The sequence below is a fragment of the Haliotis rubra genome, unplaced genomic scaffold, assembly GCF_003918875.1.
Source record: "Haliotis rubra isolate DU_JTF1 unplaced genomic scaffold, ASM391887v1 Scf1138, whole genome shotgun sequence".
NCBI lineage: Eukaryota > Metazoa > Mollusca > Gastropoda > Lepetellida > Haliotidae > Haliotis > Haliotis rubra.
The window spans coordinates 141,960-158,668 of record NW_025765046.1 but is presented as its reverse complement, the minus strand read 5'-3'; the positions used below and the strand labels follow the sequence as shown (position 1 = coordinate 158,668).

Here is a 16,709-nt window from a genome sequence, read left to right as displayed (position 1 = left end):
TGTTTTGATTTGGTCACCTTCATGTAGGTTTGTATAAACACATAACATGGCCTTTTAAATGCAGTAGGCTGAAAAACTGGTAATGCGATTTTAAACTGAAATTCACTCAAATTTGTTTGCATAAATACAAACAAATCGTTTGAACTTCTCAGAGTCCTTTTTCCACCTGTGTCAAATACTTTCTGTGACTATAGGAATATCATTCCTTGACTGACGGATTAAGATCAATTTGCGAGAGACGGATTCTGTTGTGCATTTGCTGAGCCTAGCATCTCTTTGCTATGAATTTTGGACATGTCTGTGGAGTCTGATGCCATGTGTCTGCTGATGCCATATTTTGGTAAATTGCTACTCTAGTTAACATTGTGGCCTTATATGTGACCTGACACATCACTGATACCTCGTTCTTTGTTCAAACAGTATTGTAATGATGCCAACATATCCAGGTTATATTCTTTGAGACATTGTCAGTGGGAACAACTACAAATTTTGAGCTAAGAGTCAAATTCAAAACGGAAATGTTCCGTTTATTCAGTATGCAGGGAGAGCTCTGAACAGAATGCAGAGATGTTATGACGCACAGTAAACTATGCTTATGACGAACACGCTTAAAACGAACTGATGTGTTTTTTGGGATTCCGGCACTTTTTACATATTTTAGCAGAAATGCATATAACGATTCACGAAATACGGTTATAATGAACTATGGTTATAACGAGGTAAAATAAACGGCCCCTTCGTGTTTGTTATAACCGTAGTTTACTCTTATATGGAAAGAGTGAGTGAGTGAAAGTCTAATGTCGAACAGTCAAAGCCATATAGTGAAGATAACAGTTATGCTGATGAACATCTGACAGAGACGTCTTAGACAATTTGCTATCCTATAAACGAAGTATTTCAAATAATACAATATTCTCATCAACACATCGATCAATATCACATTCAATATTTACAAAATACGAGCAGTAGAACACTAGCAATCAAAACCTTACCATAGATCATAGGAACTTAAAGTACTTCAGCTTCCAGCATAAATCAAGGACTTTGGCCATAACTTTAGTAACTTTAGTTGTAGCCAATACTAGCCATAAATACAAAATTTATGATATACCCTTCATTGTCATCATGTAAAATAAACAAAGAAACAAACAAGCGGTAATATATTAATAAGAAGAATAATAATATAGAATCACCAAAAGGCATAAACTGTACATACGTTTGAATGGACCTTCCGGGGTATTTACAAAGTTTATGGATGTAATGTTTGTCACCATAGTCAAAAGAAATAGACTCAGATGGTGCAGGTGGAATGTTGCCGAATAAACGACACAGGTTATCGTCCTTTCATTCCGATACTAGTAGAGTAGCGAATCACATATGCAAATGGAAATCCAGACCATATTATTGATGAACTGGGATTGCTGATTTTGAGGGTGTGGGTTCGAATCCCAAATCTGTACTTTACTGAGAAAGTGTAATCCCAAATATAACATATGTATCATTTTGTGAATGTTTACCGAAAAGCGAAGATACAGAGACTGACTGATGCAAGACTAACACTTATGCCACTTGATGATCTACCAACGGAGGAATACCCCCCAGCGGCCTAATCTAAATCTTCATTAAACAGTATTTGTGAAACATTACAATATTAGTGTAGGATAAAAGTGAGAAGAACCAAGCAGCTTACAAACTTTCTCCGAGGTCAGGGTTGGACGTAGTGCCTACGGAAGGGATTGGTATTAAATACTTCTAGTCAGGTTTTGGGTCGAAAACTCTGTTAATAAAATTTAATTCATCCAATGTTAATATTTAACAGTACCATAAAGGTTAATTTTTTTATACCACCTGTCTCAGTTGGAAAAATACCAAAACTCCTAGAATAATCAAATAATGAACACATTCTCGGGTGACATTTCTACTTAAAAACAGTAACGTAGCAAATAGCAAAAAATAAGCAATTGGTATGATTTGTAACACACATTGACTATTGTAACTTTAAATCTCTGTAGTTACACTGAAACACAAAATATTGATTTATCAACTTTCGTAGTAGCACAGATATGTATTCTCTTCAGGAGTCATCATAACATGTTATATACATGCTTGAGCAGTGCCAGTTATATATCAGTCATACAACTGTTCAGACACCATGTTCACAACGTTCAGTCTTCAGTCCGGGGCAACTATCATCATGATGAAGAGGACCTTAGAAGATTCACAATGGCTTTGTTGAGGCATCTTTCTGCAATAGAGACATACTTCTCTAATCCCCGTTGACCCTGGCCGAATTGTTTCAAGGAAAGGAGGTGTTTCACTATAGACATGTTATCTCCGTAACATGCCAACATCAAGCAGTCACTGTTGCCTGTATCAGTCAGTGACAGATCAGCTCCCTCCGACACAAGAAGATTGTATACATCATAGTGTCCCTTTGAAGCTGCCATCATAACTGCTGACTGACCATCAGCATCCCCTTGCCTGTTGATGTCAAATGTTTCCAATGAAAGGAGATGTTTCACTATAGACATGTTACCTCTCCCACATGCCAACATCAAGCAGTCACTGTTGTATTTATCAGTCAGTGACAGATCAGCTCCCTCCGACACAAGAAGATTGTATACATCATAGTGTCCTTTTGAAGCTGCCATCATAACTGCTGACTGACCATCAGCATCCCCTTGCCTGTTGATGTCAAATGTTTCCAAGGAAAGGAGGTGTTTCACTATAGACATGTTACCTCCCCCACATGCCAATATCAAGCAGTCACTGTTGTATTTATCAGTCAGTGACAGATCAGCTCCCTCCGACACAAGAAGATTGTATACATCATAGTGTCCTTTTGAAGCTGCCATCATAACTGCTGACTGACCATCAGCATCCCCTTGCCTGTTGATGTCAAATGTTTCCAAGGAAAGGAGATGTTTCACTATAGACATGTTACCTCCCCCACATGCCAACATCAAGCAGTCACTGTTGTCTGTATCAGTCAGTGACAGATCAGCTCCCTCCGACACAAGAAGATTGTATACATCATAGTATCCTCTTGCAGCTGCCATCATAACTGCTGACTGACCATCAGTTCCCCCTTGACTGTTGATGTCAAATGTTTCCAATGAAAGGAGATGCTTCACTATAGATATTTTACCTCCCTCACATGCCAACATCAAGCAATCACTGTTGTATTTATCAGTCAGTGACAGATCAGCTCCCTCCGACACAAGAAGATTGTATACATAATAGTATCCTGTTGCAGCTGCCATCATAACTGCTGACTTACCATCAGCCCCCCTTTGCCTGTTGATGTCAAATGTTTCCAAGGAAAGGAGATGTTTCACTATAGACATGTCACCTCCCCACATGCCAACATCAAGCAGTCACTGTTGTCTGTATCAGTCAGTGACAGATCAGCTCCTCCGACACAAGAAGATTGTATACAGCATAGTGTCCTCTTGAGGCTGCCACCATAACTGCTGATTGATACCATATCCCCCATTGCCTGTTGATGTCAAATGTTTTCAAGGAAAGGAGATGTTTCACTATAGACATGTTACCTCCCTCACATGCCAACATAAAGCAGTCACTGTTGTATGTATCAGTCATTGACAGATCAGCTCCCTTCGACACAAGAAGATTGTATACATCATAGTGTCCTCTTGAAGCTGCCATCATAACTGCTGACTGACCATCAGCTCCCCCTTGCCTGTTGATGACAAATGTTTCCAATGAAAGGAGATGTTCCACTATAGACATGCTACTTGCCTCATATGCCAACATCAAGCAGTCTCTGTTGTATTTATCAGTCAGTGACAGATCAGCTCCCTCCGACACAAGAAGATTGTATACATCATCGTGTCCTCTTGAGGCTGCCATCATAACTGCTGACTGACCATCAGCTCCCCTTTGCCTGTTGATGTCAAATGTTTCCAAGGAAAGGAGGTGTTTCACTATAGACATGTTACCTCCCCAACTTGCCGACATCAAGCAGTCACTGTTGTATGTATCAGTCAGTGACAGATCAGCTCCCTTCGACACAAGAAGATTGTATACATCATAGTGTCCTCTTGAAGCTGCCATCATAACTGCTGACTGACCATCAGCTCCCCTTTGCCTGTTGATGTCAAATGTTTCCAAGGAAAGGAGATGTTTCACTATAGACCTTTTACCTCCCCTACTTGCCAACATCAAGCAGTCACTGTTGTATTTATCAGTCAGTGACAGATCAGCTCCCTCCGACACAAGAAGTTTGTATACATGATACAGTCCTCTTGAAGCTGCCATCATAACTGCTGACTGACCATCAGCTCCCCTTTGCCTGTTGATGTCAAATGTTTCCAAGGAAAGGAGATGTTTCACTATAGACATGTTACCTCCCCAACTTGCCGACATCAAGCAGTCACTGTTGTATGTATCAGTCAGTGACAGATCAGCTCCCTTCGACACAAGAAGATTGTATACATCATAGTGTCCTCTTGAAGCTGCCATCATAACTGCTGACTGACCATCAGCTCCCCTTTGCCTGTTGATGTCAAATGTTTCCAAGGAAAGGAGATGTTTCACTATAGACATGTTACCTCCCCCACATGCCATCATCAAGCAGTCACTGTTGTATTTATCAGTCAGTGACAGATCAGCTCCCTCCGACACAAGAAGATTGTATACATCATACAGTCCTCTTGAAGCTGCCATCATAACTGCTGACTGACCATCAGCTCCCCTTTGCCTGTTGATGTCAAATGTTTCCAAGGAAAGGAGATGTTTCACTATAGACATGTTACCTCCCCCACATGCCGACATCAAGCAGTCACTGTTGTATGTATCAGTCAGTGACAGATCAGCTCCCTCCGACACAAGAAGATTGTATACATCACAGTATCCTCTTGCAGCTGCCATCATAACTGCTGACTTACCATCAGCCCCCCTTTGCCTGTTGATGTCAAATGTTTCCAAGGAAAGGAGATGTTTCACTATAGACATTTTACCTCCCCTACTTGCCAACAACAAGCAGTCACTGTTGTATTTATCAGTCAGTGACAGATCAGCTCCCTCCGACACAAGAAGATTGTATACATCATAGAGTCCACTTGAAGCTGCCATCATAACTGCTGACTGACCATCAGCTCCCCTTTGCCTGTTGATGTCAAATGTTTCCAAGGAAAGGAGATGTTTCACTATAGACATGTCACTTCCCCTACATGCCAACATCAAGCAGTCACTGTTGTCTGTAGCAGTCAGTGACAGATCAGCTCCCTCCGACACAAGAAGATTGTATACAGCATAGTGTCCTCTTGAAGCTGCCACCATAACTGCTGATTGATAGCTAATCCCCCATTGCCTGTTGATGCCAAATGTTTTCAAGGAAAGGAGATGTTTCACTATAGACATGTTACCTCCCTCACATGCCAACATAAAGCAGTCACTGTTGTTTGTGTCAGTCATTGACAGATCAGCTCCCTTCGACACAAGAAGATTGTATACATCATAGTGTCCTCTTGAAGCTGCCATCATAACTGCTGACTGACCATTAGTTGCCCCTTGCCTGTTGATGTCAAGTGTTTCCAAGGAAAGGAGATGTTTCACTATAGACATGCTACTTCGCTCATATGCCAACATCAAGCAGTCTCTGTTGTATTTATCAGTCAGTGACAGATCAGCTCCCTCCGACACAAGGAGATTGTATATATCATAGTATCCTGTTGCAGCTGCCATCATAACAGCTGATTCGCAGAACATACTCTCTTGCCTGTTGATGTCAAATGTTTCCAAAGAAAGGAGATGTTTCACTATGGACATTTTACCTCCCTTACATGCCAACATAAAGCAGTCACTGTTGTTTGTATCAGTCAGTGACAGATCAGCTCCCTCCGACACAAGAAGATTGTATACATCATAGTGTCCTCTTGAAGCTGCCATCATAACTGCTGACTGACCATCAGCTCCCCTTTGCCTGTTGATGTCAAATGTTTCCAATGAAAGGAGGTGTTTCACTATAGACATGTTACCTCCCTCACATGCCAATATCAAGCAGTCACTGTTGCATTTATCAGTCATTGACAGATCAGTTCCCTCCGACACAAGAAGATTGTATACATCATAGTGTCCTCTTGAAGCTGCTATCATAACTCCTGACTGACCATCAGCTCCCCTTTGCCTGTTGATGTCAAATGTTTCCAGTGAAAGGAGATGTTTCACTATAGACATGTTACCTCCCCAACATGCCAACATCAAGCAGTCACTGTTGTCTGTATCAGTCAGTGACAGATCAGCTCCCTCCGACACAAGGAGATTGTATATATCATAGTATCCTCTTGCAGCTGCCATCATAACTGCTGACTGACCATCAGCTCCCCTTTGCCTGTTGATGTCAAATGTTTCCAAGGAAAGGACATGTTTCACTATAGACATGTCACCTGCCCCACATGCCAACATCAAGCAGTCACTGTTGTTTGTATCAGTCAGTGACAGATCAGCTCCCTCCGAAACAAGAAGATTGTATACATCATAGTATCCTCTTGCAGCTGCCATCATAACTGCTGACTTACCATAATTTCCCCCTTGCCTGTTGATGTCAAATGTTTCCAAGGAAAGGAGGTGTTTCACTATAGACATTTTACCTTCCTGACATGCCAACATAAAGCAGTCACTGTTGGATATATCAGTCAGTGACAGATCAGCTCCCTCCGACACAAGAAGATTGTATACATCATCGTGTCCTCTTGAAGCTGCCACCATAACTGCTGATTGATAAAACATCCCCCATTGCCTGTTGATATCAAATGTTTCCAAAGAAAGGAGATGTTTCACTATAGACATGTTACCTCCCATACATGCCATCATCAAGCAGTCATCGTTGTCTGAATCAGTCAGTGACAGATCAGCTCCCTTCGACACAAGAAGATTGTATACATCATAGTGTCCTCTTGAAGCTGCCATCATAACTGCTGACCGACAATAAGCTCCCCCTTGCTTGTTGATGTCAAATGTTTCCAAGGAAAGGAGGTGTTTCTCTATAGACATGTTACCTCCCTTACATGCCAACATAAAGCAGTCACTGTTGTCTGAATCAGTCAGTGACAGATCAGCTCCCTCCGACACAAGAAGATTGTATACATCATAGAGTCCTCTTGAAGCTGCCAACATCACTGCTGTTTTATCCTTCCTTCCTCCTCGCATGTCTAGCTTTAAGATTTCACACGTCAGCAAATATTTTACAACTGATACATGACCTTTGCTGCAACCTATGTGAAAAGAGTTTATCTTGGCATACTCAGTCGTGTTAGTTAAATCTGCTTTGTGCGAAACAAGAAGTTTGAGGATTTCCACCTGCCCTGATTCAGCACATAAAATAGCGGGAGTAACTCCATCTTCGTCACCAACATTGATCAGATGTTGAGACTGTTTAATGAGAACGTTTACTATATCTTTGCTTCCTGATTTACATGAAAAATGAAGACAATTGCAATGTCGATTGTCTGTCGCTGAAACATCAGCTCCCTCTTTCAGTAGGAAGTTGAACACATCCAACTGTCCTGCCTCAGCAGCAACCATCAGCAGTGTTTTGTGGTCTTTTGTCCTCCTGTCAACATCAAAACTGTCAAGCTGTTTGAGTGCAGCAGCAGTACGTTGAAGATACAGTAGATTGCCACTCTGTATACAGCCTATGATACTATCGTAGAAGTCAGTGACAATAGAATTTGAAAGGTACGTCTCTCTACACATCAGTGACACCGAGTGTTCAAACAGTGAATGGTTAGTTGAAACTGAGACCCAATACAGAAAGCATTCACCGGATTTCGTATCTTTTCTGTGAACAATCTCGGGCAGGTCTGGCATTATTTGTGTCAAGAAGGAGGAGGCTATTTGGACGTTGCTGAATATAGAGTGGCCAACTGTCCATCTGAAACACCCTTCTCGGACACCTTGCACCAGTCTGGAGATCACTAAAGGATGTAGACTGGAAGTGATGTAGATCATGTTTGTGACATCATCAGTGTGGGTTGACTGAAAGCTGGCATCCCTGTTAAGTCTGACTCTTTCATATAGCAACTGCAGAGAACAATGTTCCAGTAACAACTCTTCATTGAGATGGCCCAAAGCACATGCTGCAGCGTCGTGGATGGATGGATGAGAGAAGGAGGCAACATGATTCTCCACTGTACAGTAGGTGCCGATAAAGTTGCGGATCTCCTTACCGATGTCTGTACGATTGCAAGACGCTATCTCCTCCTTTACAACCTGAAACAATGCTGCACATTTTGTCCCCGACTTGAAGGAGACAAGGTCCAACTTCCCCCCACACAGGACGAGGAGAACGAGAGCTGCTGATCTGCTGCTACCTTCACGGATAATGGTGTCAAGGTCACCTCTAAGATAGGACACAGGGTTCTGAAAGAAGTAAGTGATTTTGTGTATCTGGAAGGCTGGGTTGGTACAGTAAAGTTGACAGATGAGTGGAAACCCAAACACGTTCTCATGTAACTGTGTAATTGTGTTCTTGTCCTGACTGGAGATATCAAACATGTGATTTCTTTTCCAGAAGGAATTTATTATAGATTCCTTTTCCTTAGTAGTCAGAGTAGTTGTGGTCATATCAATAACACTCACAGGGTTGAAGAGGTTAATTTTAAACTGGTGAAGTCTGTTACATCCTTCATTCCAGTTGTATGTTCTAGATGTGAAGATGAAGCGGAGTTTGTAGAGGCTTTTGAATCATCATCACCTAAAGTCTCATTCTTCTTGTCTGCATTCAATTTTTTCAGCTCTCTCTTCCTCTTGTCCTGTTGCTCCTTCTGGACTGAGATGTTTACTATATCATCAGCCAGGGCGGTCAACACTTTCTTGATTTTCTGCAGATAGGATGGAAATGCTACAGAACCAAACATATCATCAAACACAATCAGCATGTCACACTGTCGTTGAATTATTGTATCTACTTGAAACTCTTCAAGATTTTCAACAAACACAACTTCATATTTCTTTTGCAGATATTTCTCACATATCTTGAGAGCAATGCTTGTTTTCCCATCGCCAGGAGCTCCACAAACTGCCACATGGTTGTGTTTTTTTCAGGAGTTCTTCTGCTGTGTGGAGTGTGTGAATTCCCTCAAACACTTCATTCAGCTGCTTGATCCTGATGCTAAGAGATGCTGAAAACAAGAACACCAGAAACTAGAGGACGTCTTCCCAGAAATTGTAACACCAGATGGATTTGGTGTTTAAGTAAAATAGATGCATAATTATACATACAATCTACAATACATTTTCACATAAGGCTAGGGACTAAACAAAAAGCAATATATTTTAATTTTTTAAATATTTCTTCTCCAATAAAACTAGTAACAACATCAATGTACAAAGTATGCTAACTTACAGTTAGGTTCATTCCTAATCGGGTCCTACTGAAGACAGAAGATGCTGCACAGTTATGGGAGACATGTTTAGGCTGTGAGTGACCCTTCACTATTAGTTACCTTGTGATACACAGCCACGATGTCCGGGATTCCCCAATGAAGTGTGAGATGAGTTGGACAGATCATACTGGGATACAGAACAACCTGGAACAAGAAACAAAATTTGAATGCGTTGAGCAGGTGAGAGTGGAATACTGAACAATCTGGAACAAGACAACACCGTTGAAGGACTTTGACAGGTCACACTGCGGTACAGAACAATCTGAAACATGAAAACAACGTTGAGTGACGTGGACAGGAATTGCTGAGATACTGAACAACCTGGAACAAGCAAACTGCTGACTATGTTCTTAAAGTGTGCTTTCAGTTTTGGAAAATTGATCATGGTAAATTGTGATCAATCAGAGCTATCAGACGGAATGACAACGAACAATAACACAGGACCTAAGCCCAAACAGACATTAAACATTTTAATAACAGTATGTGTGAAGATGATCAATATTTTTTAACATATGAAACCAGAATGTTCTTTAATCGCTATCCTTTAACTAACTTACATCACATTTCATTCTAGACTTTGATTAAGTCCTGTAGGATGTGTAAATATGCTTGACCACATATCAGAGATATACTATATTGAGAGAAATCTAGAGTAGAACCAGTCCTATTTTGTATTTAACTTGGCAGACACTCTATCCAAGTACAGTGGCAGCCATCATGATGGGGAAAGTATGCTCCAAAAACAAGGAGACAGTGATGGTAGGGGAAGATTTACCGATGTAGTTGTGTGTTATTGGAGAACTGGATTGAATTCCCTGTCGCTGGTTCTCCTCCATTACCGCCGGAGGGTCTGTTCGTTGTAAGGCCATAACACCTTCATGAATTGGGTTGAATTGCATCCCCTCCTGTTGGCTCCCTTCTATTACCACCGGAGTGTCTGTTGATGGTACGGCGATAACACCTTCTTGTGTTGAGGAAGGGTTGAATTGCATACCCTGCCGTTGACTCCATTTTCTTACCACCGGAGTGTCTGTTGATGGTAAGGCCAAAGCATCATCTTGTGTTGAGGAAGGGTTGGGTTGTCTCCCCTGCTGTTGACTCCCTTCTATTACAGCACCATCTTGTGTTGGCGACAGTGTGGAGTGAATGTCCTGGTGTTGGTTCCCTTCAATAACAGACTGTGTGCCTGCTGTTGATCCTGCCACCGCGCCATCAAGAGTTGATGTCGATGGGGACTGTATGCACTCTGTCGCATCTGGAAAGTTTGTCAGTGGTCCAGTTTCCATTCTTCATGAGACCATTCTGTAAATGAAGTCAATAGTTTATCATATGTCTATGTATTTCTCAATAAATATTGTCATTAAAAGTTAAAATTACAACCAGAAATAATCGGACATGACAAGGTTCATCTTTTTCAGGCTCACAAATTCAGATACGCCAAATAAGTTTACGTTTGAGGGTAATAATGAACATGGTCAAATTTAAAACTCAAAATCATGCTAGTGGTTAGAGCGTCCGCCCGGAGAGCGGAAGGTCGCGGGTTCGATCCCCGACCGCGTCATACAAAAAAGACGTTAAAATATGGTACTTGTTGGTCCCTGTCTGGCGCTCGGCATTAATGGGTACAACAAGGACTGGTCGGCTCGGAGTCAGTATAATGTGTCTGAGTGGGGTATTCATGCTTCACTGTGGCATGGGCTAGCACTATAAAACTAGCGGAAGTCTGGGCTTGTACAAGCAGCCGCAGATACACATACACAGGCATGCACGTCGTCATATGAGCGAAATATTCTCAAGCATGACGTTAAACCCAATTTCACCTCACCCCTCCTCAAAATCATGCAAGATGAAAATCGAAATGATTAAATAAACATATATGGTAATGTCCAGGAGTATGCAGGAGAAAATTCTGACCCTATTTTTTTCATTTTCATCCACCAAATTGACAATTAATACGTATGAGTAGATTTTGCAAAGGCGGCCAAAGAGCTAGCAAGTTTGAGATCGCTTGGGCCACTAAGTTTTCAGCATGACCAACACCAGGCTTGGACATATGCAAACCGCCACATAGCTTCATAGATCTTAACATCAACGCCAGGAAATTACCAGTTATGAAGATCTGCTGAAACAAAACAACCATCTTACAAAGTATACCGATTGATAGGCCACTTTGCAAAAACTTGGGAAAGACACTCGACATAGAATTGGCTGCCTTAGGTCACGTGTCTGATTTTGACCAATCACGACCTTTATAGCAGACTGTAGCGAAAAAGCGTCATTAGAAACCAATCTTTATCCAATAAAATCGCTTCTTACAACTGTGAAAATACTCTCGGCAAGGGTACAGTGATATTGTTGATGTTCAAAGCTTTCGAACGATGCCCGACATGAAACGATTTGCCGCGCATGTTATTCATACGAAGCTTCGAAAACGGAGGTATTTTCAGTTGTTATGTCATTTTACCGAGCGGAAAGCCACAGATATCGGGAAATAGGCGACCATACATATTGTTTAAGTAATCTTTTTATAATAATTTTCTGATTACGTAAAAATGAAAATATAAAAGAAAAAGGCACGGTCATTTTATGACATGTCACAAATGGAAAAAATCGCCATAGTTTTTGCTTCTTTCGTGGTTTATCTGGACGTTATAAATGTAAGCTTGCATTTTCATTCAAGTATAAATTTATTTAAGTTGTAGTTGTATTATTTGAATAATATTATAAAAATAAACTTCATATTTATCAACAGTAGGATTAGATCTTTTAAATGGTGTATGGGATGTAGTAGCAATAACGTTTTACAAGCTTATAATTTCCTTCATAAACATAGGCTGCATCTATGACCTCAGAGTCTCTGGGAACTCGGTGTCATGGCAGTAAATGCCTCTGGTTGACTGGTGTTGAAAGAGCTAAACAATAATATTGAGATAACAGTTGACAGCAACAGTTCAGTCCAAGGCACGGAGACAGAGCATAAAACAACATTAAACATGAACAACTTGCAGAGATACTGTCATTATGTACGCCCGCTCCACCCGTCCATACAACCAGGAAGTAACCAGTATTCTACGTCCGTCCTCGTACAAGAAGGGGGAGAACTCGTGCAGTAACAGTCCATTATATTTCCACATCACCACAGTCGTGGACAGGTTAAAATCGGGGCTCAATTTACACTCTTGTGTTCCAAGTTATATGTTTCATTTTCTAGTTATCGTTACGTTACCATATGTTGGGACACGCTAACATAATCTTTGCATGTTAATGTTGGATACCTTTATTCTAACAATCGTAGTCTAAGATCTATCCATGGGATACAAAAGTCATCTTTACAATACAGTGCATTGAGAAAGGTAAAAAATCGATGAATGTCACTCGACTGATGCAGCTGAGAATAATTACAATAGAATTTGTTTTCAAGACTTATTTTCATCTTCATAATTGTCGCTGTAGTATATCAAAGAGGTTTCATTCCTTTATATATATGCGAATGTTATAACTATGAGAACTACTCATACAACTACGGTGTTATGGTTCTAGTTTTGCTGTTCATTAATGTCAACTTTGCTCGTTAACTCTCACGTTTTTTGGCTGCAAATGTTGACTTTAGAAAATATGACATCTTCAAGATGCTTGTTTTTAAATGCTTTATAAATGATTTGATTCCAGAGGTTTACTGTACATCTCCTTTCCGTGGAGGGCTGATATGAGAGCGTGTGGCTTTGAACTCAAGTGTTTGGTCACCAGTAACAGTTAAGTCATGACATGTTCGTAACACTAGAAACTAAACAATAACATTAAGACAGCAGTCTACAGAAACAGTCCTGTCCCAAGTGTGGGAGAATATTTAACAGCATGCGAAAATGAACAACTTACAGAAAAAATCTCACTGTGTGCAGGCCGTCCATCCGTCCAGAGTTTTAAAGATACGAAGAATAAGGAATAGGAAGGCATAAATTCCATTATTATTGGCTAGGATTAATGTGTACCGATAGTTGCCTTGATTTGCCAAACTATCAAAACAGATACACAATTGTCAGTAAGGGGAGTCCTGTAAATTCGACCTTTCGTCAGTACATTTCTGGTACTGAATAATGTAACAGACATGTGTTCTGTCTTACCTCCCTTCCAAAGTCAGTAATAGGTAGTGCACTATTGATGATATCCAAGTGCCCATAAGCCCGACAGCTTTCGCTTTAACAGGAATTGCCCGGAAAACTATTTATAGCTTATGACTCACTTTGTCGCTGGGCGTTCAGGCCCCGATTTCTCGAAAAAACTTAAGTTTTTACTCAAATTTCAAACTGAGTTTGACAATTTGAAACAGCTGATTTCTTAACTCAACTGCATTTTTTAAGATAAAAAGGCCCAAACAACTTAAGTAGCCTATCTACCCAACTCAAATTGTCAACTATGTTTGAGTGTAATATCGATTTCAGTTCATTGTGGAAAATGCATTTTCCTGCTTTTTCTCAAATTTGAGTAAAAACTCAGACTTAAGTTTGTTTCGAGAAATCGGGGCCAGGTGATTACAAGGCATGACGACCTGAGCTGGGATACATGAATTGCAATTGTCAATAGAAATAAGCCACTCACGGCGAGAGATTCAAATCTTGAATAAACCTATACAGACTTGTCTATATTTAATAACTAGATGTTTAAGATAAGACGAATGAAAAATATGAAGATGATAATTCCACCATTTTTGTTTGGGGTTAATGTTTTCCCTAGTTGCCTTGATTTATCAAACTATCAAAACAGATATACAGTCGTTATTTACTAACTATTGACTAAATTTCTGTTACTGATTAATCTGTAAAATAATGTTATAAATCGAAAGTACATATACAGTGTATGAAAGACACATTCAATGATCCCTCAAAGTCATTACCGGATTAACAACCTGAGCCAATTCATTCCACTTGTCAGAAGCCATGCAATAAACAGATGCTTAACTGAACATTTGTAAATATCATAGATATATCTTGAGGTTGCCCCTGAACATATCTTTAACATTATTTTGACACTTTAAAAAAAACCCTCCAAACTCACAAACTTGCATTAAAACATTGTTTATGAACGTTTATGAACAGGAAATAAGAGGAAAATAAAATATCGGAATAATGGAACATGAAACACCATTCCGAACTATGAACACGCAAAACACCGAATACCCCACAGAAACAATAAATGCTCACAGACCTGGTTTATGAAAACAAACGTAGTAAATCTAGATGAGTTAGATAGCTATAATTGATACTAATATTGATGTTGACTAATATTGACAAATGTCTTCTGTACTTAGACTTATTACATAAAAATATTATTGTTAATACCTAATAAAGGAAAACGATAAAATCTGCAATTCCTAAATGTCAAAGAAATTTGAAGAAATTAATGTACACTGAATAGATATATATTAATCTCTTTAACGTTTTTACAAACATTTAGATGTATACATTTGGAAATAAAACACTAAAAGCTCGGAATAATTACGACCACAGAATATGTTTTCAACAAATTCATTTCATCGTCATAATTGTGTAGTATATGAAAGAGGTCTCATTCGTTTATGAAATACAGCAATGAGTGATTGTTAAAACTATTAGAATCATTCAGGAATAGAGTTATCGTTCAAGTCTGAAGTAGTTCTGCTGTTCATTAGCCAACATTAAATCCTTCAGCTTGGCTTGTAATAACACGAATTGGTCACGAATGAAATGCAGCTCGTCAACTCTACACTGTGACGTCAGGTCACATAATAGCAACTCTAGTCTAGTTTCCGGAACACGAGTACTTTTTTTAGAAGACTATTGGCATTATAAAAAACAGCATCTTCAAGATGCTTGTTTTTATATGCTTTATAAATGCTTTGGTTTGAGTTTTACTGTACATCTCCTTTACGTGGAGCGTTGATATCAGAGGGTGTGCAGTAGCTTTGAAGACAAGTGTTTGGTCTCCGGTAACAGTTAAATCATGACATGTTCGTAACACTGGAAACTAAACAATAACATTAAGACAGCAGTCAACAGAAACAGTCCTATCCCAAGCATGGAGACAGTGGGAGAGTATGTAACATTGAATAAGAACAACTTACAGTGAAACTCTGATAGTGTGCGGGCGGTCCACCAGTCCATACAACCAGGAAGTTATCCGGGTTCTACTTTCGTTATCGTGTATAAAGGGGGACAACTCGTACAGCAACAGTCTATTATATATCGACATCACCTTATGTTGTGGACAGGTTAAAATCATGGTTCTCGTCAACACTCTTCTTTAATACTTTGTTTCAGTTTGTATTCCATATTTGGTTACCGACTTCAGGCACAAACTATCCTAATCTATGTATGGCATTTTCATGGATCCGAGGGTCAGGTCAATTCATTGGATTCCTATGGCATGCTTGCCGCATGGTTTGACTGTTAATCACATTAGGCACTGTATGGGCACACCTATCGGCTTACAGTTTGTAAAACATGACAGCCGATTGCGAAAACCTTTAATGTTTTTCATAGAAGACAGGTGTACTATTTGACATCGAACATGTAATACACGCGTTTACTGTATAACCAAGATATATCACAGTATTTAATTTATGATATACCTGTTTTAGACACAGTAGTCCTTGTCATACTCAACGTCGTCAGTAGCCTGTTGGTGGAGAACGTTCAGCAACCTAAAACCATACCCACAATTCTTACTGATAGGTTCATTGTTAATGTCACTTTTCAGATCATTGTTCTTTTCATTGCTCCGTTCATCGTTCAAATCATTGTTCATGTCAATGTTCAGTTCATTAAAGATGTCACTCTTTTCATTTCCCTGTTCATGCCTCCTTTGCAGCCACGCCCATGGTTGAACGTGAAATAAGTAACTGAAAGAGATACGGCTGACAGACTGAAATATCCCCAATGACCTGAATTGTCATCCTCGATAATCTCCAGGGTATACGCTACGATAGCTCTCCACTATACCCTGGATGCATCTACGGCTCGGCCTGATGATTTTTTACCTCCCTTGGCTGGCTTTACATCCAATCAGGTGTCTACGCTTAGGAAGTTGGAGCGTACTCAATCAAGCAACTCACTTTCGCTTTTAAATGATCTAATCAATCAAACTTGTCAAAACAATAATATATTGCTGCAGATACTCCGGAAAGAAGCAGTTCTTGCAATATATATATTTAAGGTTTCAGACCTGCGAGTTTGTTCATGTTTTCCCCAAAACTGAGTCGCACTGCGAATAAACCTTGGCATGGCTGCCACCAGCTATTTTTTGTTGACACTGGCAAGCTCAGGC

General features: G+C 40.0%; 1 protein-coding gene across 12 annotated transcripts; it reads right to left on the bottom strand.

Moving 5' to 3' along the window:
* Positions 1–530: 530 nt before the first annotated feature.
* Positions 531–15,571, bottom strand: LOC124292475 (serine/threonine-protein phosphatase 6 regulatory ankyrin repeat subunit B-like). 12 transcript variants are annotated; one of them, XM_046729633.1, is made up of 7 exons: positions 13,532–13,632; positions 10,372–10,712; positions 10,186–10,284; positions 9,471–9,554; positions 4,167–9,146; positions 3,500–3,962; positions 531–2,889 (listed from the first exon to the last, which is right to left on the bottom strand). In XM_046729633.1, the coding sequence occupies exons 5-7, from the start codon at positions 8,587–8,589 to the stop codon at positions 2,193–2,195; spliced, it is 5,583 nt and encodes a 1,860-aa protein (XP_046585589.1). In that variant the 5' UTR covers positions 8,590–9,146; positions 9,471–9,554; positions 10,186–10,284; positions 10,372–10,712; positions 13,532–13,632; the 3' UTR covers positions 531–2,192. The 12 variants fall into 12 exon arrangements, with proteins under 12 accessions (XP_046585589.1, XP_046585581.1, XP_046585556.1 ...); XM_046729625.1 differs by having other exon boundaries at positions 3,500–6,002; positions 6,207–9,146; XM_046729600.1 differs by having other exon boundaries at positions 3,500–3,592; positions 3,797–9,146; positions 13,532–13,631.
* Between the last annotated feature and the right edge of the window lie 1,138 nt (positions 15,572–16,709).

What these genes read in the sequence shown, in the direction of transcription:
- LOC124292475 (XM_046729573.1), bottom strand. Translation starts at nt 8,589, where the DNA reads ATGACCACAACTACTCTGACTACTAAGGAAAAGGAATCTATAATAAAT. An exon ending in AAAACATTTGACATCAACAG is followed by an intron (nt 2,890 to 3,499) that starts GCAATGGGGGAT and finishes TGACATCAACAG; the next exon opens with GCAAGGGGATGCTGATGGTC.